This window comes from Anopheles moucheti, chromosome 3 (genome assembly GCF_943734755.1).
Source record: "Anopheles moucheti chromosome 3, idAnoMoucSN_F20_07, whole genome shotgun sequence".
In the NCBI taxonomy this organism is placed as follows: Eukaryota; Metazoa; Arthropoda; class Insecta; order Diptera; family Culicidae; genus Anopheles; species Anopheles moucheti.
The window spans coordinates 82,908,177-82,930,659 of NC_069141.1; the positions used below are offsets into that span (position 1 = coordinate 82,908,177).

The 22,483-nt window shown below is 43.9% G+C and overlaps 1 protein-coding gene across 1 annotated transcript; it reads left to right on the forward strand.

Annotated features, from left to right (window-relative positions):
- The first annotated feature begins 1,158 nt into the window (after positions 1-1,158).
- Positions 1,159-16,821, forward strand: LOC128304721 (heparan sulfate glucosamine 3-O-sulfotransferase 5). Its single transcript, XM_053041934.1, has 7 exons — positions 1,159-1,238; positions 8,011-8,185; positions 8,266-8,397; positions 8,511-8,726; positions 11,377-11,540; positions 13,166-13,359; positions 16,598-16,821. Exons 1-7 carry the CDS (start codon positions 1,174-1,176, stop codon positions 16,819-16,821), a joined length of 1,170 nt encoding a protein of 389 aa, XP_052897894.1. The 5' UTR covers positions 1,159-1,173.
- Positions 16,822-22,483: the final 5,662 nt, after the last annotated feature.

Consider the following 22,483-nt stretch of genomic DNA (forward strand, 5'->3'; position numbering starts at 1 on the left):
TCCGGTGAAGTTTCCGGGTGGGAGGTGGGTTGTAATGTCCGATTTTAATTCTATACTATCGTCCATACTTACTGGTCAACTTATTTGCCGTGGCTGAATGAGAAGGAGACCAGGGGGAACCCGGGGAACGGTAGGTCGAAGAGGAGTACCCAACGGTACGATGCTCTTAATGACACCGCATTTAAATGAGCTTCCGCTGAAAATGTTATCAAATAGAGATGGTCAACGAGGCGAGTCGCACAGTACGGTTCTACCGTCCCGGTGCGGTTTGCAGTAAATTTGTTTCCACTACTTATTTTCGATGGCCCAGTGGTTTAACGTTACTGTACGTATTCGGCTTACACCAACGAGATAGCGAAGGTGAACTTGTTCCGGTGGAATTGCTTAATATTTATCTTTTCTTTTTTTGGTGAGAGTTTATTAGACCAGTAAATTTAAATATTCAACCTCATCTCTCTAACCACATTTTTCAAAGTCAAAATGTAACCGAATTCCTTTATTTTTGTCCTTCAATTTCAGGTGGTGAAATCTTCAACGATACATATCATGTAGAGAAGTCTGAATGGAGTGAAAGGAAGTTTTAAATCCTACAACATCAACCGTAACAATGCATATCAGCAATTGCCTCGTGTAGTGTAAACAGTGCTGCACACTTTATTAGCAGTAGTGAGCAAAACGTGTTTTTTGATAAGTAGTAGTATACCGAAAAGCTTTACAAATACTTAGAATTAGTGGCTCAACAATCGAATCGCCAGTGAAATGCGCTTCAAATGCGCTCGATCTAATGCATATCAATTAGCGAGCGCGAGACGTGCCCGTGTAAGAAACGATTTATGTGCAGCGTGTGCGTACGTGTGTGTCTGCGTATTTTTCGTGTGTATGTGTGTGTGTGTATACAATGGGAGTGCAAAACAGGTGTGAATGTCCACGACCAGTCGATACGTGCTATAAGAGAAACGTAAACGATATACAGTGAAAAAAACCCTCCCACCAAAAAAAACTCGAACCAGTTCCAGTTCCCCGCAGTCGAATCCGACGGCTTGATGCTGCACCCCATGCATAACTGCAGCAGATGGCACTATCGGAAACGGAAATAATAGAAGATCGATTTTGCTGTCACCGGTTGCCCCGCTGGTGCCGCCGTCACCGTTCGCGCCGTTCGCGCCATCACCGATGCCCACGAAACGACGCGGCGATCAATTGAGGGATTGTTCCGTTACATTACCATTGGATATTCTGTAAGTGTTCGCCCGTTCCACAGCGGGTGCTTCAGCACACGGATGTAGCTTTATAACTCAATATTCGATTCATTAGTTCGATACATGGTAGAGAACGGATCGGTTTATTGGCAAACCGGAGATGAATGTTGACCGTGAGCGGATCATATCGGGCCGGATCGAAATATCCGCCAGCGTGATAGGTCAATTTAAATTTGGCCATCGTGGCACGGGGGCAAAATTCAACACGTGTACAGATAACGTGCCGGTTATGATGAGTAACGATTGGTGCGCTGAGTGATGGTCTTGATTTTCGACACAGGAAATAAAATGGTGGAGTAAAAAATAAAATACCCACGCTAGAGTAGTTGAAACATTGGAGTATCAAATGGAGGTTCTGCGTTATAGGAAATTTAAGAATTACAGAAAATATGATCTTGAATAGACGGGAAAAATGTTCGTTTGCTGCGACGTGTTTTGAGATAGGTTTGACATTTTTTACACGTAGCCGTAACCTCGTAAACAGTTGTATTGCATACTTTCGGGCGTGAGTATCCATGTAACGACACGGTGGTAATGCTTTCAGACGATAAATACCCAATCATTCACTCAAATGACGTTCATGATCGGTTTATGTATAATTATAGTAATCGTCTCATCGTAATATAATTTTTCGTTTAATGCACCTGAAGGTATGCAATTACTAAGCAAATACGAGTTTTTTTTATTAGTAAAAGAATTCAATTTAATTTTTTCCAGCATCAATAGTTGATTTCCGAAGAAACCTCAACACCCTTAAACGAATCCTTCATGTTGCCATGCTTGTTCACATCCATAGTGGATATATTTCGAGTTTTATGAACATGCATTTCAATAAAACAAAATGGAAGCTTTTAAAGCATGGCCGCTTGCGTCTGCTTTAGCCGGCACTTGATAACTTCGCGCTAACTGTCACACAAGTCATAACCAAGTCGACGGTAGCTGTGAAATCCCGACTGAGTGCAATTGATGACGCCACCGGCCCGATAATGCAGCATACGGAATGGCATTCTGAACCGATGATAGAAATCAATACACTCATCACATGACGCTGCGAGTACTGACTAATGTTGCCGCTGACTCACAAGCTGCTCGAGCCAAGCGGGTCGAAAACGAAAGGATCGCTTAGTATTCTCACCCACCCACTCGGGGTGGTGTGATGATTCGAATGAAATTTCCATACCCAACCCCACTGTGCATCCTCGGGGCCATTTACCCTCCTCGCGTTCATCACAAACCGTTTTCGGGAACTGTCTTTCGGGAAGGCATCTTCAGCCTTCCGTAACACACCGCTCTCGTGTCAGGAAATTGAAATCACGAAATGATAATGGAATTAGGATACCGAATAATTTACAATGGGCTGATGGAGATCGGGACACAACCGGAAAATCAATACGCCACCGTTGTGCCACGAAACAGGGGATGGAACGGGTAGAAAAAAGCGTTAAAGATTGGTGAAGGAAAAGCACACGGGGACCGGGGATTGTAGCTCTGTGTGTATCTTTGTTTGTTTGAAAGCACAGGTATAATTTGTGTATAAGGTTGTATGTGTGAGGGTTGTCAGTATGTCGACAAAACCCGGAGACATGACACGAGCTCCGAGTGCTACCGAGGAAATGCTTTTCATGAGAAGATTGATGTTTTGCTACGAACGAAGCTCTCAATTTAATTATTTGCTGTGTCGGCTGCATTCCCGGAATGTGAGATCTCTTGCTCCGCTTTTCATGGAGTTTTCTGACGCCGGGAAAATGCGATTTGTTTTCCACGCGGCTGACGGTAGAGCGATTGTTCCGGTTTTCTGTGAAGATTATATTTCAATAAGAAATGGTTGGAGTTTTTTTTGTTGGTTTGCGATCGTTTGTATATTTTATATAAACACAACATATTGAAAGGTAACACTAAAACAATTTTTCACAAACTTATTGTCGGAGAAATAGAAATAAATTTGAATTAAATTGTACTACTTTCTAATTTGTATTACATTGTGTGGTAAAACAAGCCCCACCTCATGTATCCTTTCGCTCCATTAACATCAATGACATCGTGTGGTTTCCGTTTGCTTCGTAACAGGTCCGTTAATCAACGGCTGTCAGAACAAATCCACCATTTAAAAGTTCTTGCCAATTCTCACGTGCCGGTAACTAAGTTGTGCCGCGTGTGGTAAAGTGTGTTGGTGCAGGTCCTTGTAAAAGTTTAAACCTTCCACTGAATGCAACAATTTCGGAACCGTAACAGTAGTGCACGTTGCGTTCCCGTTTTGCCACATTCAAGGATGTGCATCCGTTTTTCTGGGGCATACCGTACTGTGAGTTCTGTGCGGGTGAGTGTGGAAACTCACCAGGAAATGAATATCAAAAAGTAAATCTTTACAAGTAGCAGCAACATGTGGGTCGACCTTAAACCCAGCCCTTTTTGTAGTAATGCTAAAATGCTTACCTTTCACCTAGTTTAACGGCAAAGTGCTCTTGGCAGTGTTTATGTAGTGTAAGGGTGGTTTTTGAATATTTTGGTCGAGGGCACCCCACACTCGTAGTGCAGTTTTGAAGTAGCAACGGTGGTTATACGTAAGGGGTATTTTTTTGTTGCTGCCCCAATGGAGAAGGTGTACCGTGCACTTGCATCCGGAAGTTGTCATGTTCTTATGCATGCACTCATGCACCTTCGCTTCACCGGGTAACTCACCGTGTTTTGGTGTTGATTCTTTACCAGCAAAACGTGCCTGAACTCAAGCCTGTTAGAAACCTTCGAAAAAGGGTTCGGTTCTGTACTGTTTAAACTTTCCTTATTGTGGTTCATGTTGCTTTCTGTGCTATATCACAGCCTTGTCATTCCAGTAATTTGCTAATGTAAAATTCGTCACTGCGTACAACAATGTTTTGCTGTAGTTCAGCAGCATTAAATGACCATAGCAATTAAATGCTCACCTAACCACCAACAGGCCAACCCTCTGCCTTTCCGGTGGTGGAAATGTGGTCAACGTGAAGTACTAGCGAAGTGTGGTGCACTCATTGACCCACGTTGGTTTATTATAAAAGCAACACATAGCAACCGAGCAGGGGACTCTGTCTGTGCGGCAGGACTTTTACCTATTTGCATATGAATGTAGTAATAATCGGTAACATGTGATTGCAGTGTCGTGACGGGCTGGTATTCCACTGAACACCGTCCTGAACCTTGACGATGCAACACCGAACAAAACTCCCCACTCCCGAAACGGTTACGAAACGGTCCCAGGGACACCTACTTCCGTTCATTAGGCCATATTAGCAGCTACTTCTTTTGCCGCTTCAAAATCCCACCTGACAGTCCCCATGCCAACGTTCAGGCAGCCTTTCCATGGCTGGAAGCTTTTCTTCCACGGTGAAAGAATCGAGCAATCTATTGAGGCTGTAAACTGACTTCCGGGCGTAACGAGTTTACGAGCGATGTAAAACGCCCATTAAGTAACCAACTCACCTCGCCAGCACCGGAATGGTGCACATGAACCCAGGAGGCTCATAAACCGTACGGCAGAAGTTACCTTTGTAACGCTCTTGAGTTCGATACATCGCTCGGTGGTTTAATGCTGCCCTGCTAAATAGGTTGGGGTTTCCTTTTTTTTTTTCGAAGTTCGATTGGAACAAAATGGCAGCATTATACTGCTTCGGTTACGGGTTACACAATGCTTTCACCCACCAAAATCGAATCCGTATCATTTGATTGACCTTCATTAAGTACGTTCCACGTGCAGGCATGGGTCCGTGCAGTCGTCTCAATCAAACTCGCCCTCTTTCTCTCGCTCTCCTCTACCTAAGCTGATAATTAAATTATAGATGATCGTAACGCTCTACGATGCGTAGTTTGGCTTTTTTTTTTGTTGGTTGATCCACCATTTTCTTCGATTGGAATTAGCTCCATAAAATCCTATTGCCATTGTTACGTAGCACGCTGTTGGTGATGGTGGTAGCACCATGCCTCACTAGCTGCTCGAACCGGAAAATCCCACAAAGCATCGATGCCATCAACCTTCAAGCGAGAAGCCAGGATTTCATAAATACGTAATGAATTAGTTATTGATTGATATTGTTTTGATATTTTTTCGCCCCAAAAATCGCCCGGACCCCATACCGGTGGGAGACCGACCGGAAAGGGTCTTCTTCATGAAAGGTTTTTCGAAATGGCATTGAAACGAGCAATCTTCTATCACAATGAATGTCGGTCCGGGTCTCGAGACCCGGAAAACAATGGGCCCACACATACAATCGCTCTTCACACGATAATGAGGGTGTTGTGTGATGGCTCTCTTATCGATGAGGAGCATCCGCTTGTTTCCGGAAGTGTCGTATAAAATGAATACGTCCTTTTGCTGATCCGCGAAGGTAGGGACAAGTGAAAAATGTTCATCAGATAGCGTGAATGTCTGTCTGTAGTTTTGGCATTGTAGGCCGAGCCAACGCGTTTGGCTATCAACTTTTGGACTTCCCACCCTAGAAGCGGTCCGGAAAACATTATGAATTGATTTAGGATACCTACATGACAATCAATTACTAAAATTTATCATCTGTATCGAGGAATGTCCCTGCAAGTTAAGGACATAACGATGAAAAGTGATTCTCCAGAGTTCCTCGTTTCCGGAGAAATTGATACCGTTTGCTGGTGATTTTATTGACAGGTATAGGAGGAGGATATGTTGTACATAAAAAAGATGAGCTTTTAGCAAGGCAGAGCAAACCAGAATGCTATTTCATTGTCCCATGAAAAGTTAGAAAAGAGAAAGAATACTACGGAATTCCTGGTGTGAATTTAAATTATAGCTCCATGGACAATCCTACATGGATGCTACTTACACCGAAAATGCAATAAATTGAATCTTTTCTCCGGTGTATCGTACATTTTCATCACCCACACTAAGGGAAGCATGTGTTGTAGCGGAAAATACCACACAATCTTGAAGTCTTCAAGTCCTCAAGACACTTCAATGTCATTTACTTTGCACATCTGGGTTTTTGTTTGCTTATGTTCATGTTATGTTTCTTCAAATGCTTTCCAACGGACACACGCAAGCACACATTACTATCAACAGGTGATTGCTTAGCATCGGTGAAAAAAAAGGTGACCACAAGTAAAAACACGACATTCGCAGAACAGCCACATAAAATGGAAACGGTCTCGTGAAAGAGTCGGCCATTTGGTTTCTCGTAAATCAAATTATGGGGCTTTTTTTTCTCCGAATTGATCGATATTGCATGTTATGATTTGCGAGTGTTTTTCCAACTAACAGTAAAAGGAAACCAAACTGATGGAGGTGGAAGAGACTAATTTTAAAGTAGTAATACACTACGCGCTCAGTTAAGTTAAGTCATGTGAAACAAATAATGAAATAAAGTCTGTGACTTCTTGAAATTTTCCTAATGGAGTTGCTCTTCAAATGAAAAATATCTCTATCGATCCTTAGGAGATCCACACAACCCATTAGTGGCACCGACATTGATGAAAACATTTCGTTTATTTATGTGACTATTTTTGCGAAAGGCAAGCTCAGTTTACGATGTTCGCTCTCGTATCTTCAAGCCATTTCCATTCCACCATTACACAGAGTGAAAAAGAGGTGAATATCATTACCTTTTTTTGTCGTTGCTGCTGTAAATAATTATTTTATCACCGCGCACTCACACACCATAACGTAACGAGTGGAATTTCTTTGCGTTGGGCTCTATGACAAGCATCTTGTGCATATCTCTCCTGGCGAGGGAAAATGGCAACTTCGTACCTCCCAGGGGAATACGGTCGCTAATAAACGCTAATGGTTGCTACGAATCGTCAGGCGAAGGATTTTATGGTCGCTTCCGGTCACGAATTGTTTGCACCATATACTGGTGCGTCGGATACCCTCCGCTGTACAGCCGGTAGGCGCTTGGTATGTGGAGAGGAGTTAAAAGAGCCGCCAATTAAAGACAATGTTCCGGCTAGATAAATTTTCCCTGGTACGTTCATTTTCTTTTGGTGATGGGCGTGGATTTTTTTTCTCCTTCTGAGAGTTTCTCCTTCTGTCGTTTGGGCCAAAATCTTGTGCACTCGAAACAACGGATATGGCGCCGGGTTTTGCGATAAGCAAAACGTTACTCATTTTCTTGGAACAAAGCGGGTTGCCGTAAGATCGGCAGCAAGCCGTAGCTTTGCGAAATGGTTGGGTGGGAAAATATAATTGGCAAAGAAAACGCAACGGAAAACGTAACGGGAAAGTTTCACTTCAATTGCTGTACGTCGAATTTTCAGATTGAAATAATTAAAATGATTTGAATGTTCGTTTCAAGCAAAATGCAACATGTTCCTTTCGGTATTTAAAATCAACAGACCGAGAATTTTGCTGCACGGACGCTTCATTATTATGGTATATCAATTTCGACATTTCTTCGTCAGGCTCGGAATCAATCATAACCATATTAAATTCAATATTTGCACAAAACAAATTGTATTATTCCGTCATGTTGGATAAAATACATAAAATAGCTTCTCAGAAGCTTCTAAAATTTGATATAATTCACCGAATTTTGAATCATTCTCCAGAGTGGAGTGACATCGTTCACAGGAAGTCCTCGATGTTTGTCATCACCTAGAAAGTTTTGCCTTCAAATAAAGTTGATAAAACCATGGGGTTTTGCGTGAACTATTACTATTCAGTTCAAATTCATATGACTGTCATATGGTTGTACCAGGAATTGTACAATTATTAAAATTATTTCTAATCGTTCTTCGTTCCCCTTCTCTTCCACAGATGGTTACCCAAAGCGGCTATGAGGCCCTTCGGGCCAGATCCTTCACACTCAGATTGCGTCCTCGTCGTAGGCGTATCGAGGCCTAAACTAGCGGCGCTGTTTCTATCGGTGATGCTGCTATCGCTATTCCTAACGTTTCACATCCTGTACGACAGCGCAGTTTATAGCATACAGGTAAGCTTACAGCCGTACATGAGTTGTTTAAACATAATGCATAGGGACAAACATTGTTTTCGACTCTTTCCACTTTACAGGCCGCAACAGCAATTTCGGAGAATAAAATTGCCATACTGACAAATCACATACCCAATCCACCGGTTATCAATCAACCCGTCGTGTTTCCGAACCGAATACACTTTCCCAAAACTAGTCGTAGATTACCGCAAGTAAGTATTGGATGTGATGCGGGATTTTAGATTTCCCAGTGAACATCTACCACCGTTACCAGTTATTAATTACTGCTTTTTTTCTCTCCTTCGCTCACTCGTCGCACCGCCAGTGTTTAATAATAGGAGTGAGAAAATGTGGCACACGCGCCCTGCTCGAGATGCTGTACTTGCATCCAAGGATACAGAAGGCCGCCGGCGAGGTGCATTTTTTCGATCGCGACGAAAACTACCTGAGGGGGCTCGAGTGGTACCGGAAGAAGATGCCACACTCCTTCCGTGGCCAGATAACGATCGAGAAGAGCCCCAGCTATTTCGTGACACCAGAGGTAAGTGAAGGATGAACTCTTTTTCTGTGTGTTCGCAAGTGCTTTATCCTGCCACCAGTGTGCCAGTGTTCGAGGGAGGGTGTAATTTTTAGTCTGCCTGCAAACGCCTTTCATATGCTGAGGTTGATGGTACATAATGATGAGAGTGTAAGAATAATTATATCGTCAACCAGGTACCTATCGCACGAAGCGTTCGCTCGTCAGACAAACGCAAGCTGACGTAGAATTAATGAAGCATCTGTTTGTAATTGCAACTATTCCTCCTCTATTCATCTATCTCAGGGTTCTCAATTTGATAATCACTCACATCCGTGGATAGTTTTTCCTGGAGTTCGAATTATACTGAAATCTAACAATTATTTTGAATATTTATTACGGGCCAGTAATTTTACTTGTTTTGGTTTGCATTACCTACAATTTAAGGGATGAACAATGTAAATTTTTTACATATTTGTCCTATCATTTATCATCCCCTTGGAAATTGTGTATAAAATAACCAACAACGCGTGGTAGGTTTGATGTAAAACATGGTCGGAAGATTGGGCCATCGAGCTTTTGAATTATCAGTCGTCCACATGAAACATAAATGCCAACTGCACTAAATTGTGATCCCAATGCAATAGATAACGGCAAGGTCGCAACGTCACGAAAAAAAAAGGGTCCTCAGAATGTAGGACGCTGCTTGGAGCATTACGATTGAGGTTTAATAAATTTATCCACTTATTTATTGCAAAGCAACAATTGCCCTTCCCCTCCTACGGATGTCCCAACGGGCTTGTGCAAGAACAGAAAAGGTTGAGTAAACCTCGTACCAGCACAAGTGGCAAGGTCGATCTTGCTAATATTTATTTGTTGCCAGAATGGTTGTAAGTTGCCTTCATTTCGGCTTCCACTATCTTCTCCCTTTGCCGGCCAGGCAAAACGGGTACTATCATTCGAAAAACAGAAAATAATTTATTTTACCCCCAGCTCAGCTCGCTTTTTTTCCATTTTCCCAACCCTTAGCGGGTAGTTTTTGGCTCTCGTTGGCTCGGGCCGGAGAGCTACGAAAGCGGGACAAACAACGCCCCAGCGAAACGGAAAAATAATCAAAGACAAAAACGAACATCACAAGCTGTCGAAAATTTGCAGTAAACAACATAAATAACATTATTTCGCAGCTGTGTGCCGCTAAATGAGCCATGCGAGTGGCACGGAATCGATGCTGCTGCTGCTGCTGCTAGTTAGCTGCCGTGAGCGCCCGAACTGTGTCAGCTGAATAGTGTGACAGCTAACTACACACACACGAACGTCGCAAACTGTGTTTCGGCAGGTGCACCCCCCCTCCCCCCAAATAAAAGGCAACAACTTTGTTCGAGTGGGACCTTGCTACTACTTTGTCCTTAACTTTAGCTTTGCATGGTCCCTCTTTTGCACCACCGGAGCACCAAAATGGTCGAACTGCATTGACGGTTTGGGGATGGTTAAAGCGGTCCGGTTGGGGGGTGAACCACAAACACACACACACACTCACTCACAAAATGTGTAACGAAATGCTGGTGCAAAAAGTGAAATTTCAATCCACCCCAAAAAGACGATCTTGCCCCGGGGTACGTCGGGGGCAAGGCCAAGGGATGACATCGAAAAATGTGCACTCGCTCAGCTCACTGAATAATGGGTGTCCGGCGCGAAGTTGCTGGCGGTGGACCGTAGCAGTAAATGAATCAATTTCAAGTGACAAGGTTTAGCGTGAGAAGGTGAGATTACAATCACACACATACACACACACACACCCCTTTGAACCCGGTCCGTTCGACATGCTGCGGCGAAGGAACTTCGCAAAGGACATTCGTTTGACCTAGGTCGTTGAAGTTGAACCGAAGCGATCGATCGCGCGTTTCGGTGGTGTGACGTTGTTGTGGGCAGAAGTGGGTGAACGATTTAAGCGCCGTGAAAGTTGCTTCGCTGGTGGGTCAGAATTTGCTGACGAATCGTACGATATTCGGTCCACCAGGCTCTGTGCACGGTGCAAATTGTACGCGAAGTGGGTTTCGCTTCGCTGTTGCTTTTTTTGTTTGTTGGCTTTATGTTTCGGACGTTTCGGATGGTTTGGAAAGGTTTGGAAATGATCAAAATATTCAGATGCCAATGAACCACATTTGGCTTTACGTTTGTCAGCTGAACGCCGTGAACCATAAACGATTGAATTGCTTAAGTTCGGCTAGAATGGGTGTGGGAAACGAAAATGGCAGCACATTTCGTCTTCTTCGGTACGAAACTTTTTTGATTAAAATTCTAAATCCTCTCATCACTCGAAGGGAATTTAAATGAGCACCATTCGCGTTAAAGCGCCGTGGAAGAACGTGGGCGATTTCATTAAATTGAATGGGTGTACATTTTTCCTAATTTAAGCAATTCCATTTTTTTAATATTATAAACCCTTAGTTTTGCGTCGGATAGCATACATTTAGGCGTTTTTTTGTCTTTTCGAGAGGAATATTATTGCTTTCTCTTCAATTTGTTTATGTTAAATTATTATTTAAAATAACTTAAATGTAATAACGGGAAAGATATTTTATTTTATATTTTTAATGAATGTGAAATTTTGGCTACAGCTTACTGTTACGCTTAATGATGTTGTCTCATTATCTGTTGTATCCTCTACCTCTAGGTTCCGGAACGAGTCCGAGCGATGAATGCGTCCATCAAGCTGCTTCTAATTGTAAGGGAACCCGTAACGAGAGCAATATCCGATTACACACAGCTTCGAAGTCACGCGGCAACGGCAACACTACCCCAGCAGCAGAGTCTATCGTCAACTTCGCCTCTGTCGAGGTATGTAAAATTACACAATACACAATGTAAAACAGATAATAATGCAGGAAGGGAGCAGATCAATCAATATTCTGATATCTGAAGAAAGAGAGAGAGAGAACGGATCGAAACACAAGTAATACGCTTCATGTGGAGTTCATATTTTGAAGATGTGTGGTTAAATAACTTTAATTTCACATAATTCATGGAATTTAATTTATTCATCCCCCATCTACCGGTACTTTTAGGTAATGCAACTTCGTTTTTTTTCTTCTCAACTTGTTTTAATCCCACCCAAGCGATTGTGTACAAAAGCTTCCCACACATCCCATGGTTTGGATTGGGGAATTCCATCCACCCACGGCACATATGTAACCTGTTGTGGTGACAACAAGCAATACACCCAAAATCGTCAACAACCATCGCGTCTCGTTCTTTCCAAAGGGAAATAAAACATACCTACAACTCCAGAACCTTGCTCTGTTCCGGTTCCGGTGGGATGATGGCCGTTGACGTGTGTGGTGCTGCTGCTGTTCCGCCTGGTTGCGGTTTCTTTTCTTCTCAAGCATATTCATTCCCGGTGGGTGTGAGCTGCAAAACCAAGTCGATAGACAAATATATAACAACGTACAAACAAACAAACACACACACGATGTGTTTCCCGGTTTGTGTTGATGTTCGCGTGTTGAGTTTAGGGTTACTTCCGAGAAGCGAAAACCGATAACGACAAACAGTGTGAGCGCTGTTTCTGGTACAGTCGGTGTTGAAGAAAAAAACCCCGGCAGCATGAGATTGAAGTGTCTCATCCATTGCAACTGACAATTTCTTTTAATCGAGTATGCTGTTCGTGAGCCTACATTTTTCCAAGCACATTCTAATGTCTTTGCATTCAAGTGAGAGGAAAAGTTGTAAGATCGACACACACACAAAAACAACCCTCATTCAAACGAACACCGCACATGGTAGCATTTTCCGAGGAATTTTAGAATATTTCAATACACTTTACTCTTGCGCAAACGATGGTTTTCTTGAGCGTAAAACGAGAACTTTCAAACGAATTGTAAACATAGCAACGGATGTGCGTTGGTGTTAACACTTCAAAGAAATTAGAAGCAACGCTGCTAAGGATATTGAAAATGAGAGGACAATTTAATGGTAACGATCACGGCACAGATGAATCGTCTGAACGTTGCCCGTAGGCCCGAACGTCGCTTCCATCCGCTCGTTTCGCTTTAACCAATCGTTTTGCTTTTCCGCCCCGGGAACGGTTTTTGGTCCAAAAGTTGAAATGCAAACGGAAAAGTCACTAATCATCGGTCTCACGTGGGTCTAATTTGTTGGTAATTTTGTTTTAATTTTTGTTGCCAACATACTTTCCAACCTTTGCGTACGGAGCCTCGGTTACGACGCGTCGGTGCTGCGAAATGGCTGAATGGCTTTTGTCTGCTTGGTTTTCGGCTGTCTGTTTTTCTTGATTTTATTTTCTACCCCTGTCCCGCACACACCTTTCCCCTGTCTTGTTTTCAAAAAGATGCGAAACTTTTAATGTGAACTTTTGTGCCTTTCTTCTTGTCTTTCTTTCTCTGCCCACGTCCGAACGTCTGCGTGTTCCCTGGGGATGCGTTCGTTCGCGCCGTGTGGTGCAGGTCGTTTGAGGAGCTGGCGATCCTGCCGAACGGGACGGTCAACGAGGCGTACCGACCGTTGGCCATCTCGCAGTATCACGTACACGTACACCGTTGGCTGGAGGTGTTCCCCCGCGAGCAATTGCTGGTCGTCAACGGTGACCAGCTTATCGACGATCCGGTTTCGCAGCTGCGCCGAATAGAAGATTTTTTAGGTAAGTGGCGTTTCTTTTAATTGCGACAGGGATTAATTGCATTCACTTCGGTTGTTTTGGGTGATGGGCGAATCAGTATGCTGCGGGCATAATTTTAAAAGTTTAAATTAATTGCTCTCAATCTTTATAGTGCCTCCATGCGTGTCGCTATTGTTTGACGAATTCTATAAAAAAATCATTTCTATAACAAAGTTGATTCGGATGATTTGTTATTGTTTTCCTAAATGCAATGTACTACTCGAAAGATTTCCAAAATTTTTTTTACTATGAAACGATATAGGTTAATTTAATTTATTTGTTAAGTTGATTATTCCTTTGTTTTTAATTTAAGTTCGTTAATATAATTCAAGATTTGTGCAAAATATTATAAATTTTGACAGATTGTCCTGCCTGGGTTGAAAAATATATATACAAAACCATGTGGTTACATTTGGTTCTAAAAAATCCTAACTGTTATATATTTGTTTACAAATATTGGCCTTCCTGTTCAAACACTTTTGTTGTGGTAATGCCATCTTTTCATAAAAATTAATACACTTTTTGTCCAGTTGGGTCATCGATAACTCTCATCAAATCTGAGTCCAATTGTGGTCTGCGCTGGTGTTAGTTGAAATGGGTCATTTTATGCACATCGATAACCACAACTGTAAAGTACACATTATGCTTTAGTGGCATTGGAAAATCGAAGAATCGTAATGCGTTCACATTTAGTTCAATTTACAGCCAAAGCATCTAATCCATCGGATGGATTGTAATCGTGGTTTAATTAACCCGGCCTCGTTTGCAGGTGTTTTACTCGGTACACAGGTACACCGACGATGCCACAGTTGCCACCTAACGCCCAACGGAACCGATGAGCAATCAATCATTTGCCACCGATGCCGTTCGGAAGCATCAGTCATTTAAAACTCATCACAAAAAAAAAACGGAAAAAACACGAACCTCTGGTGGGCACCCGGGCTTGCTGTTATTGATTATGTTTTCCTACTTGCGCCCTGCGCGCTTCACCTAGTCGCCTAGTGTTTGTTGTAGTGAACAGCGGAAAATCATTTTCTACCATTACTGCTTCCTTACCGATCGGCCCTTCGGTGCTGTTCGGGCGCATTTGTAAGCGAAAGAGAAAACCAGAAAATGTACTACGGAGCGCGGAGGACTGAACTTGGCAGACTCGATCCTCGGCGATGGAAACGTTTTTCAATTTTCCTAACCAATGAACGAAAACAATCACTCTTCGTTTGTTCAGCGGCAACAGGGGGCGGCAAATGGATGCTTGGCTTGGCAAGCCACACGGATGTGGCTCCCTTAGGTTTGGGAACCTTCGGCAACCGTGGATACGTGGCGTGACAGTGTAAACGAGAGACGAATGCGAAACAGAGCTGCCATCTTCAGTAATTAGAAAACTTTTGCCTCGACAGCATTTGGCGGTTATTTGACGGGTGAATGCTCATTTGTAATTGCAATTTATTCTACAAACATGTCACCGCAGCACACGCACGTTGACACACCAACACACACACACTCGCGTTAAGAGACAGATAACAAGTGTCATTGTGCATGTAGGAAGAGAAGTTTTGTAAAGTGTGTTCTAGTACTATTCATAGGTGGTACGTTGATGGGATGGAATGAGCTTGAAGAAATATAACAGCTCATATATTTTAGCAATCATATAACTTTAAGCACCTCAAAATTAATGCCAATCACATAATCTGTTGAACAATCTGCACCAGTAATGAACATTTATGCGGGACACAACAGCTCGCAACGGTAAAGTCCACCATTGGGCAAAGCGCGCCCGTGCGTTTGATGATAATCTGCTCGCGGTTCCCGTTTTGTAAATCAAACCGAGATTAGCGACCGAGTAAGTGATTAAGTCGCATAGATCAAAGCACACTCCGGGGAGCGTTGATTTATTTCGCTTCGCATTAAATTCGCAGCGAAACGGAAGGAAGGACCTTTCGTTGGTGCGTTCCCTTTTGCCAGCCTACGCCATCGTTTGACATTTCAATTTTATTGATTTTCCACTGTCACTGGCCCTGGGGCCGTGAGTGGGCCTTTGCCTGTCCACACGTGTGCACATTACCCTTCCTGGGTGGAATTTTTACTCCACCGGTCGAACGATAATTAACAGATTCTAGCACATGATAGTGTGGTGCAACGATTCGTATCCAATGATTAATAATTCGATGCGTTGGTCGATACCGGGGCAGCACAAATAATGGAACTTATCACATTACGGAAACGAATTTTATTTCCCAGGAAGCAGTTTTGTTACCCTTCCTTGGCCCCCGTTCCATTAATAGAAATAACGCTACCTACAATCGATGCTTAAGCGCACTTTATCCGCTTCCGATCGGTCAATGATGAGGGAATATGTAGGTCAACGAGTTTTCCAATCGTCAAGTGTAGGTAAAATGCACTCAAAGGACAAACTAGCGACGACCATCTAGCGGCCAGTTCGGAAAAGGGAATAATAATTGTGACAAACCTTTGGCGCTACTTAGAGAAGGAATCACTTGAACCACACAAACATAACGATGTCGCTAGCAGGACACTTCCTGGACCATTTAATTGACTTTCATTTTGCTTTGCGTAATTTGTTTTTTGTTGAGAAATTGCAAATTTGTCGTCATGTTTTGTAAGATGTGATGTTTCTTTTTTGTTATTTTGAGCGCGTGAGATAATGCACATCGAGAAGTTCATCGATCGAGAGTATTAAACGATACTTGCTGCGACATAATGTTTTTATATCGCTCTTTGCAGTAAATTTTTGAGTACTTAAAGTAAAATTCATTTTTAATAGTGGTAACACTAGCCATCCGATGTATGGCCACATGCCGATTCATCGAATTACATAGATAGTACGCGCAACATTGAAGTTGAAGATGTGTGCGGTAAAACCAGCGCCAGCAATTAACAGGAAATTCTACTTAACCAGCATTTCCATCGTGCAGTTGGTTTAGTTTTGAGGAGATTTCCCGTTTTAATTTCCATTTTCAGCTCCATTTTGTGTGTGTGTGCAGTTGGAAAAGTTTTAATTCCACTGTTACCTGCCAGTGGATGGAAAATGGAAGCCTTCGAGTGCAATCGTTCATACATTGTAGCTACTGTGTATTAGTTTACTGAGCGGAGTTTTCATACTTCGGCACGGTCGGTTGGAGTTGGGTTGCATTTTTTTTGTTGTTGCCTCTTCTCACTGCTTTCTCTCTCTGCTTTCTCTCCTATCATCCACCCCACCCAGGTATCGAGCCACGGATCGGTAGCAATAACTTCTACTTCAATGAAACGAAAGGCTTCTACTGTCTGCGGAACGAGACGGGCGACAAGTGTTTGCGGGAGACGAAAGGCCGGAAGCACCCACGCGTCGATCCGGTCGTGATATCGAAGTTGCGTAAGTTCTTCGTTGAACACAATCAAAAATTCTACGAACTCGTCGGCGAGGATCTCGGATGGCCGGAAGAGTAGGCTCAGGGTGAAACCTGAACCTGAGTTGGATTGCATTCGACGGTGCAGCGAAACGAGGGCAGCACAGGAAAAACAATCGGAAACTGTAGCAAAAACCATCACCATTATACATGTGGCCATTCGACAGCTTGTGTGCAGGCTGGTGAATGGCGGATGGAAAAATGCATACACATACACACACAAAACACACACCCACACACATACACACACACAAAACTAACCAAGTGAGACTGATCGAAATGGTGGTAGGTGGGGAGCATGATTGGAGCAAAAGTAAGCAAATAGTCAAGTAATATCATGCGAAGGTGAGTATATGAGCCGGTGAGTCGTAAAAATGTTGCGGCCAATTTACTTCGATCGTAGCTATTGTGAACCGTATCGGATCGGAAGTAGATGCGGCGGATGTGTCAAAACATCTACCGCCGGTGATCGTGGTGTGCGGACTGTTGCGAAACGTTATTTGTTGCTTTGCTCGGGTTTTTTGATAGGTTTATGTAACTATGAATTGAAAATACAAATGGCAGTCCGGTGCCCGTAACAATGGGGAACCGAATGCAGCAAGTGAGGTAATTCTCCGCGCGTATGACAACATATTAGATAGGAATCAATTGAAATCGCTTACACATGGAAGCCACTGTGCGCAATGATGGGAAGAAGATTATGAGTGGGATGACTCTTAAATTCTTCAATGACATTCTGAACACATTTATTTCATTTAACAAATTCATTATTTTAATCATTAACTATTTTAATACTTATAGTGAAGAAAGTCCTTTTTACGCCACCAACTGTTCGAAAGACTAGATGCGCCAAGCCTTCAACAACTCAGCCTTTTGCTCGTGTCAATAATGTTTTATTCAATTCAACACTTATTTCTGCACATCTTCGAGCACATTTTGCTGCTTACCGAGGGTTCAATGCTCACCGTTCCGGTGTGCCCGGTTCGTTTCGGTAGGATAAACATGTTAGTTCCAAATCATTTAAAGATCGCCGAGAACCGGGTCCGCTTGCTGAGCAAGGTTTGTGGCTCGAAAACGCGCTTCTGTTCGACCATAAGGTTGCTGTCCGTAGGTAAGGTCAGTGTGTATGCCTTTTCGAACCATAAATATTCTTCCCGATTACATCCCTGCTGCTGCACGGTCCCGGTTAACCGACTCGCCTCGAACCTCGAACCTACGCCACCGTGTAGGTGGGCGACGAACGTTTCGTTTGGTAAATGTGAAGAAATATTTCATGAGTCCCAATGTTTGCCCCTTTTCCCAGAATCCGTTTCATCGGGTGGCACTGGTTCCGTACGCTTCCGTGGCCGTGTTCAGCACAGCAAGCTGATGATGCTGGCACGAGTCCTGGATGGCACGGATGTAACCGTTTCTCGTCCGGCCACTTGTGTCGCTCCATTTCCGGCACATACCGGGCGCACGTTGGCCAGAGGCCGTAGCTAGCGATAGCTAGCCACATTTAAGTTGAAAATAATCGGTCGTTCGCCGGGACAAATTGAGCTGAAATGTGCTCGACCATCGCCATTCGGCAACGTTCAGCTGCATGCACGGATCGCCTGGATGCATCTTTGGAGAGCATACATAAGGGCCGACTCATCCCGGCCGATGCCGGACCGTGTGAACCGCGACATGTGCTGGTTGGAAAACGTGCCCGGCCAAGATGTCTGAGCTTTCCGTTCGTGATGTCCAAAACGTCCAAAATGAGCGAGAATGGTGCCATAGACGCGTGGGAAAATGTAGCACTGAACGAATCCGAAAATCCGAGTTCATTGCAATGTCTGTTTGATGGTGAATCGCCAGCACTACGGAACATGTACAAACACACACACACACGTATATTATATTGGTATGGACCGAGTTTTCCCCCTCGTACCCCATCGTCTAAAAAAAATCCCTCAGATTGCTTGCAGTATGAATTGGTAACGGATTAAGTTTTCGTCCCAAAAATTCATCGAGGTCACACGTGTATGAGCGTAACAGTACGTGACTTTTCACCGCGCGCAGCTGAGACGATCTGAGTGGTGATGTGGCGCTAAACAAACTGAAAATGCTCGCTGTGTTCACTTTGCTTGCCATGCTCTAGAATATATCTCCAAACCAGGGGAAACTGTAGAGGGGCAGCTGCGGTGGAGGGAAACAACGAGCGACGAACAGTGAAAGCCCCACGAGGAAAACCTGATGATGGAATGTGCTTCATCCGTTGGCTGTGGTTGGCGGTGGTTTCCACGCGTCAGTGCCCACATGAGGTGGGCTGGTGTGCAAGCGAACAGAGTGTGAAGCAGGACGAACAAAAAACGCGGTCGTTAGGATCGAGAAGAATATGCTTCGGTTTGTTGATGTAGCGATGAATAAAGGAGGGAAAAAAACACACACACAAATCCCCGATCAGCAGACAAAAAAACATGCCAACCTTCTCGAACGACCATCCCACGTTCCGATGTAGTGGGGAAATGCGGCTCACAAATGGAATCGGAAAACGCACACCAATTTTTCGGTGACTTTTCGATTTGCGGCCAATCGGAGAACGTGTGTTTTGTGAGCCAAACAAGTGCCGAGAGTTTTTGGAAGGAAAATGGAACGATTAGAACGAACGCAAAAAATGAACACAGAAAAAAAAGAACACATACATCTGTCCTATTAGCAAACATGGTTTCCCTTCGATGATTGACATTTTGAGATAGAGAAAAAAAACGCCCCTCGGAGATGCATCCATCAGCTGCACATGCCTAAATGCGTTCAGCTATCAGCGCGAATGAAGATTTGAACGTCGTGTCAATTTTTCTTTTCCATTTTTCTGTTTGTTTGCTTTAAATTAATCCCCGTTTGTACGGGGCACCATGCGTCTCCATCGAACGTTGCACCACGGACGAACGTTGCAACAACGGCGCGAGACGGTGCAAGATGCTGACCGAAGCTGCTGCGTAATCCTATTTTCAGCCTGAATCTATGCAATCGCCCAACTGCGCGTGTGGGACGGCCCCATATGGCAGAGGTTTCCCACTTGCTGGCGGATTAATGAAACCCACCAGGCGTCTCCATCGCTCCGTCGCTGTGCGGTGGTGGTGGGCGCCAAAAGCCAATTCGTTAGCATTGTTGACAAATTTTTGCATCTGACAGCAGTGCATAGCGAGGGAAGCTTATGTTTGCTTTGCCTATGTTTTTGATTTTCGTGTTTGTTGCAGCAAAAAAAAAAAATATGGCGACCTGCAGCGTGGGCGTTGAATGGTGGCGCAACATCGATTTGTGCTGATGTTTTTGGGGTGAAAATAAAGCAGAATACAAAACGCTTTAAAGGGAAGTAAATGAATGATTTTTTTCATAGTTTAAAAATCCATCCCACTCGCTGAATTATTATAAGCGCTGGGAAAATTCCAAGTACATCCAATCGAGTTGAAGTTCTTCCTCGCTCAAGTGCTCCAAAGGCAAGAATGGCTTCTTGACAAGTGCAGCAAAAGAACGCTCTGTTTCCGCTACAATCAATATCCTACGAAAAACACCTTCAGATGCGATCGTGAGTAGCCTTATCGTTCGCCGCTTCCGACACCGCGCGAGCGTGTACGTGCATAATAATCTTCAATTCCTCGGTTTCACCTCTTCAATCGCGGCCAACCGCACGAATGGGTAATGAAAAATCCATTACAACGAATGAAGTGGCTCCCAGCGTTTGCGGTTGCCCCGTTAAGGTGAAGCTCTTGAATTTACATCCTCGAAAAGGTCATTCCAGTTGTGTCCTCCAACCACCCGAAATAAAGGGTAGGTGGCCTTCAATCGTTCACGTTTTGAAGCCAGCAGCCAACGATGGTCGGAATCGCGTGCACCGTGCTGCGCGATAAGTTGACCTCGTTGGTGACCACTCTGCGATGGATGGTATCGGCCGAACCCGGTTGCTTTCCTTTTCGGTGTTTTTTTTTTTTCGTTTTCCGGGAAGTGTTTCGGGAAATCGAAGCAAAATTGTTGCACCACGCCACCACGGTTTTCCGTGGTTGGCTGGACACTCGCGAAAGTGCGCTTCGATATCGCGCCGAGCGTACATTTAAATTGCAGAGAAAAACGACAATAAACACACACACACAGGAAAGCACCGAAATCCATTGTAATGGGGAATAGGACAGGGCAAACGGGCCATAAGGGTTGCATCAACTTTTCACCTGACAGACTCGTTTCTGTGTGCTGCGATAAGATTCGCCAGCCTTGGAGGGTCATTTTTATCGTCGGCCAAAATAAAAAATGCTCGAACAATCAAGTCGAGTTGGTCAAGTAGTAGAGGGAACATTAAATAACAAAGAAGAGAAAAAAAAACAACAACTCCCCACTAGAACGAATAGGTAGCACTTCACATAGTCACTCTTGCCGAACTTTGGCAGCGCACTCTTTTGTCCAATGTTTCGTCCATTCTCCTTTCGCCGCGCGCGCCACTTCACGTGAATCTTTCTGGCCCACGGGCGTCACCCACACCCGAAAGCCGACAACCATCATCACGTAACAGTGTGTGTGTGTGTGTGGTGTGTCACATACAAACGCAACCCGATGGTACATCCAATGGGTGGGCGAAACTCTATCTGGAATGTGAACGAAAGGAAGGAGAACAAAGCAGATAGCCCAAGGTTTGGCTAACGGGAAAAGTTTCCTGTTTGGAAATCAAATAATTAGAACCATTTGCATAATGTGCCCCAATGGGGTAGGAAGCGGTACAGGGAAAGGGAGGTGGGGGGAGGGGGGATATCGTCACCAAATCTACAGCTCAACGGCCCGGGCTCAATGGACCCGGGCTCGAACCCGGGGAATGGTGGTCATCGATCGGATCAGGGCTCGGTGTTGCTTTCAGCTCTTGTCCTGAGTGCTTGATAGGTTGCTTTTCTTGGTTCGGTTTCGGTTTCTTTCTTCCGATATCACGGATCACAAGTGGGTACCTTGTTTGGGGTTATCTTGATGATGGAATGCCTCAATGCCAGCTTATTTAGAGTTCGCACAGGAAATACATTACATGAGCCATGTTTAGATTTGAAGGTGGTCGCAGCAAATGAGGTGTTAAAATTTGTTTGGGTATTTTTTCAAGGCGGTTCGAATGGATTAGAGTGCAGTTTTGGGTGGTTTATATGTGGCGAAATCCTAGCTAACTGTATGGATGGTTATATGTTGAACATAAAGCGCTTATTAACTATTTTCTTTGAAATATTTCAACTAGTCGTACAAAGGCAAGCCTTAAAACCACACGCCAGTAACGCATTTCCCATCACTAATGTTCTGCTCTGCTCGTAAAACCATCTCTGTAACAGTCAGATGACTGCAGCAAATTTAGAGTTCCGGTGAACAAAAGACGCTTTGCATTTTGCACGTCCGATACAAAGCGGTTCTTACCCATCCCACACAAGAAAGATGACGGGTTGCAGGAAAACGCCATACAGACACATCCGGACCGGAAAGGTTGTCTGGTCTTGGCGATGTTACAGTTTTCCGCTGCTGCATCCGGATGTTTCCTGATTGGGAGGCAACGGTTTTTTCTTTTTTTATTTTGTTTATCCCCCACCCCTCTCTTTTTTTATAACCCTCGGCACTCGTTTACGCTTTAATCTGCTTAACTCGGCTCTAGCTTTTGCACCTTCAGCGTGATGCGTCATAACTGTCACGTGTTCGTGTTTTTTTTCCTGTTCTGTTTTCTTGCA

Bases quoted from the DNA above. Each gene is read 5' to 3' on its own strand.
- LOC128304721 (XM_053041934.1), top strand. From the start codon at position 1,174: ATGCCCACGAAACGACGCGGCGATCAATTGAGGGATTGTTCCGTTACA. The intron at 8,186-8,265 runs GTAAGCTTACAG...TCCACTTTACAG, and splicing joins GCGCAGTTTATAGCATACAG to GCCGCAACAGCAATTTCGGA. The intron at 13,360-16,597 runs GTAAGTGGCGTT...CACCCCACCCAG, and splicing joins CCGAATAGAAGATTTTTTAG to GTATCGAGCCACGGATCGGT.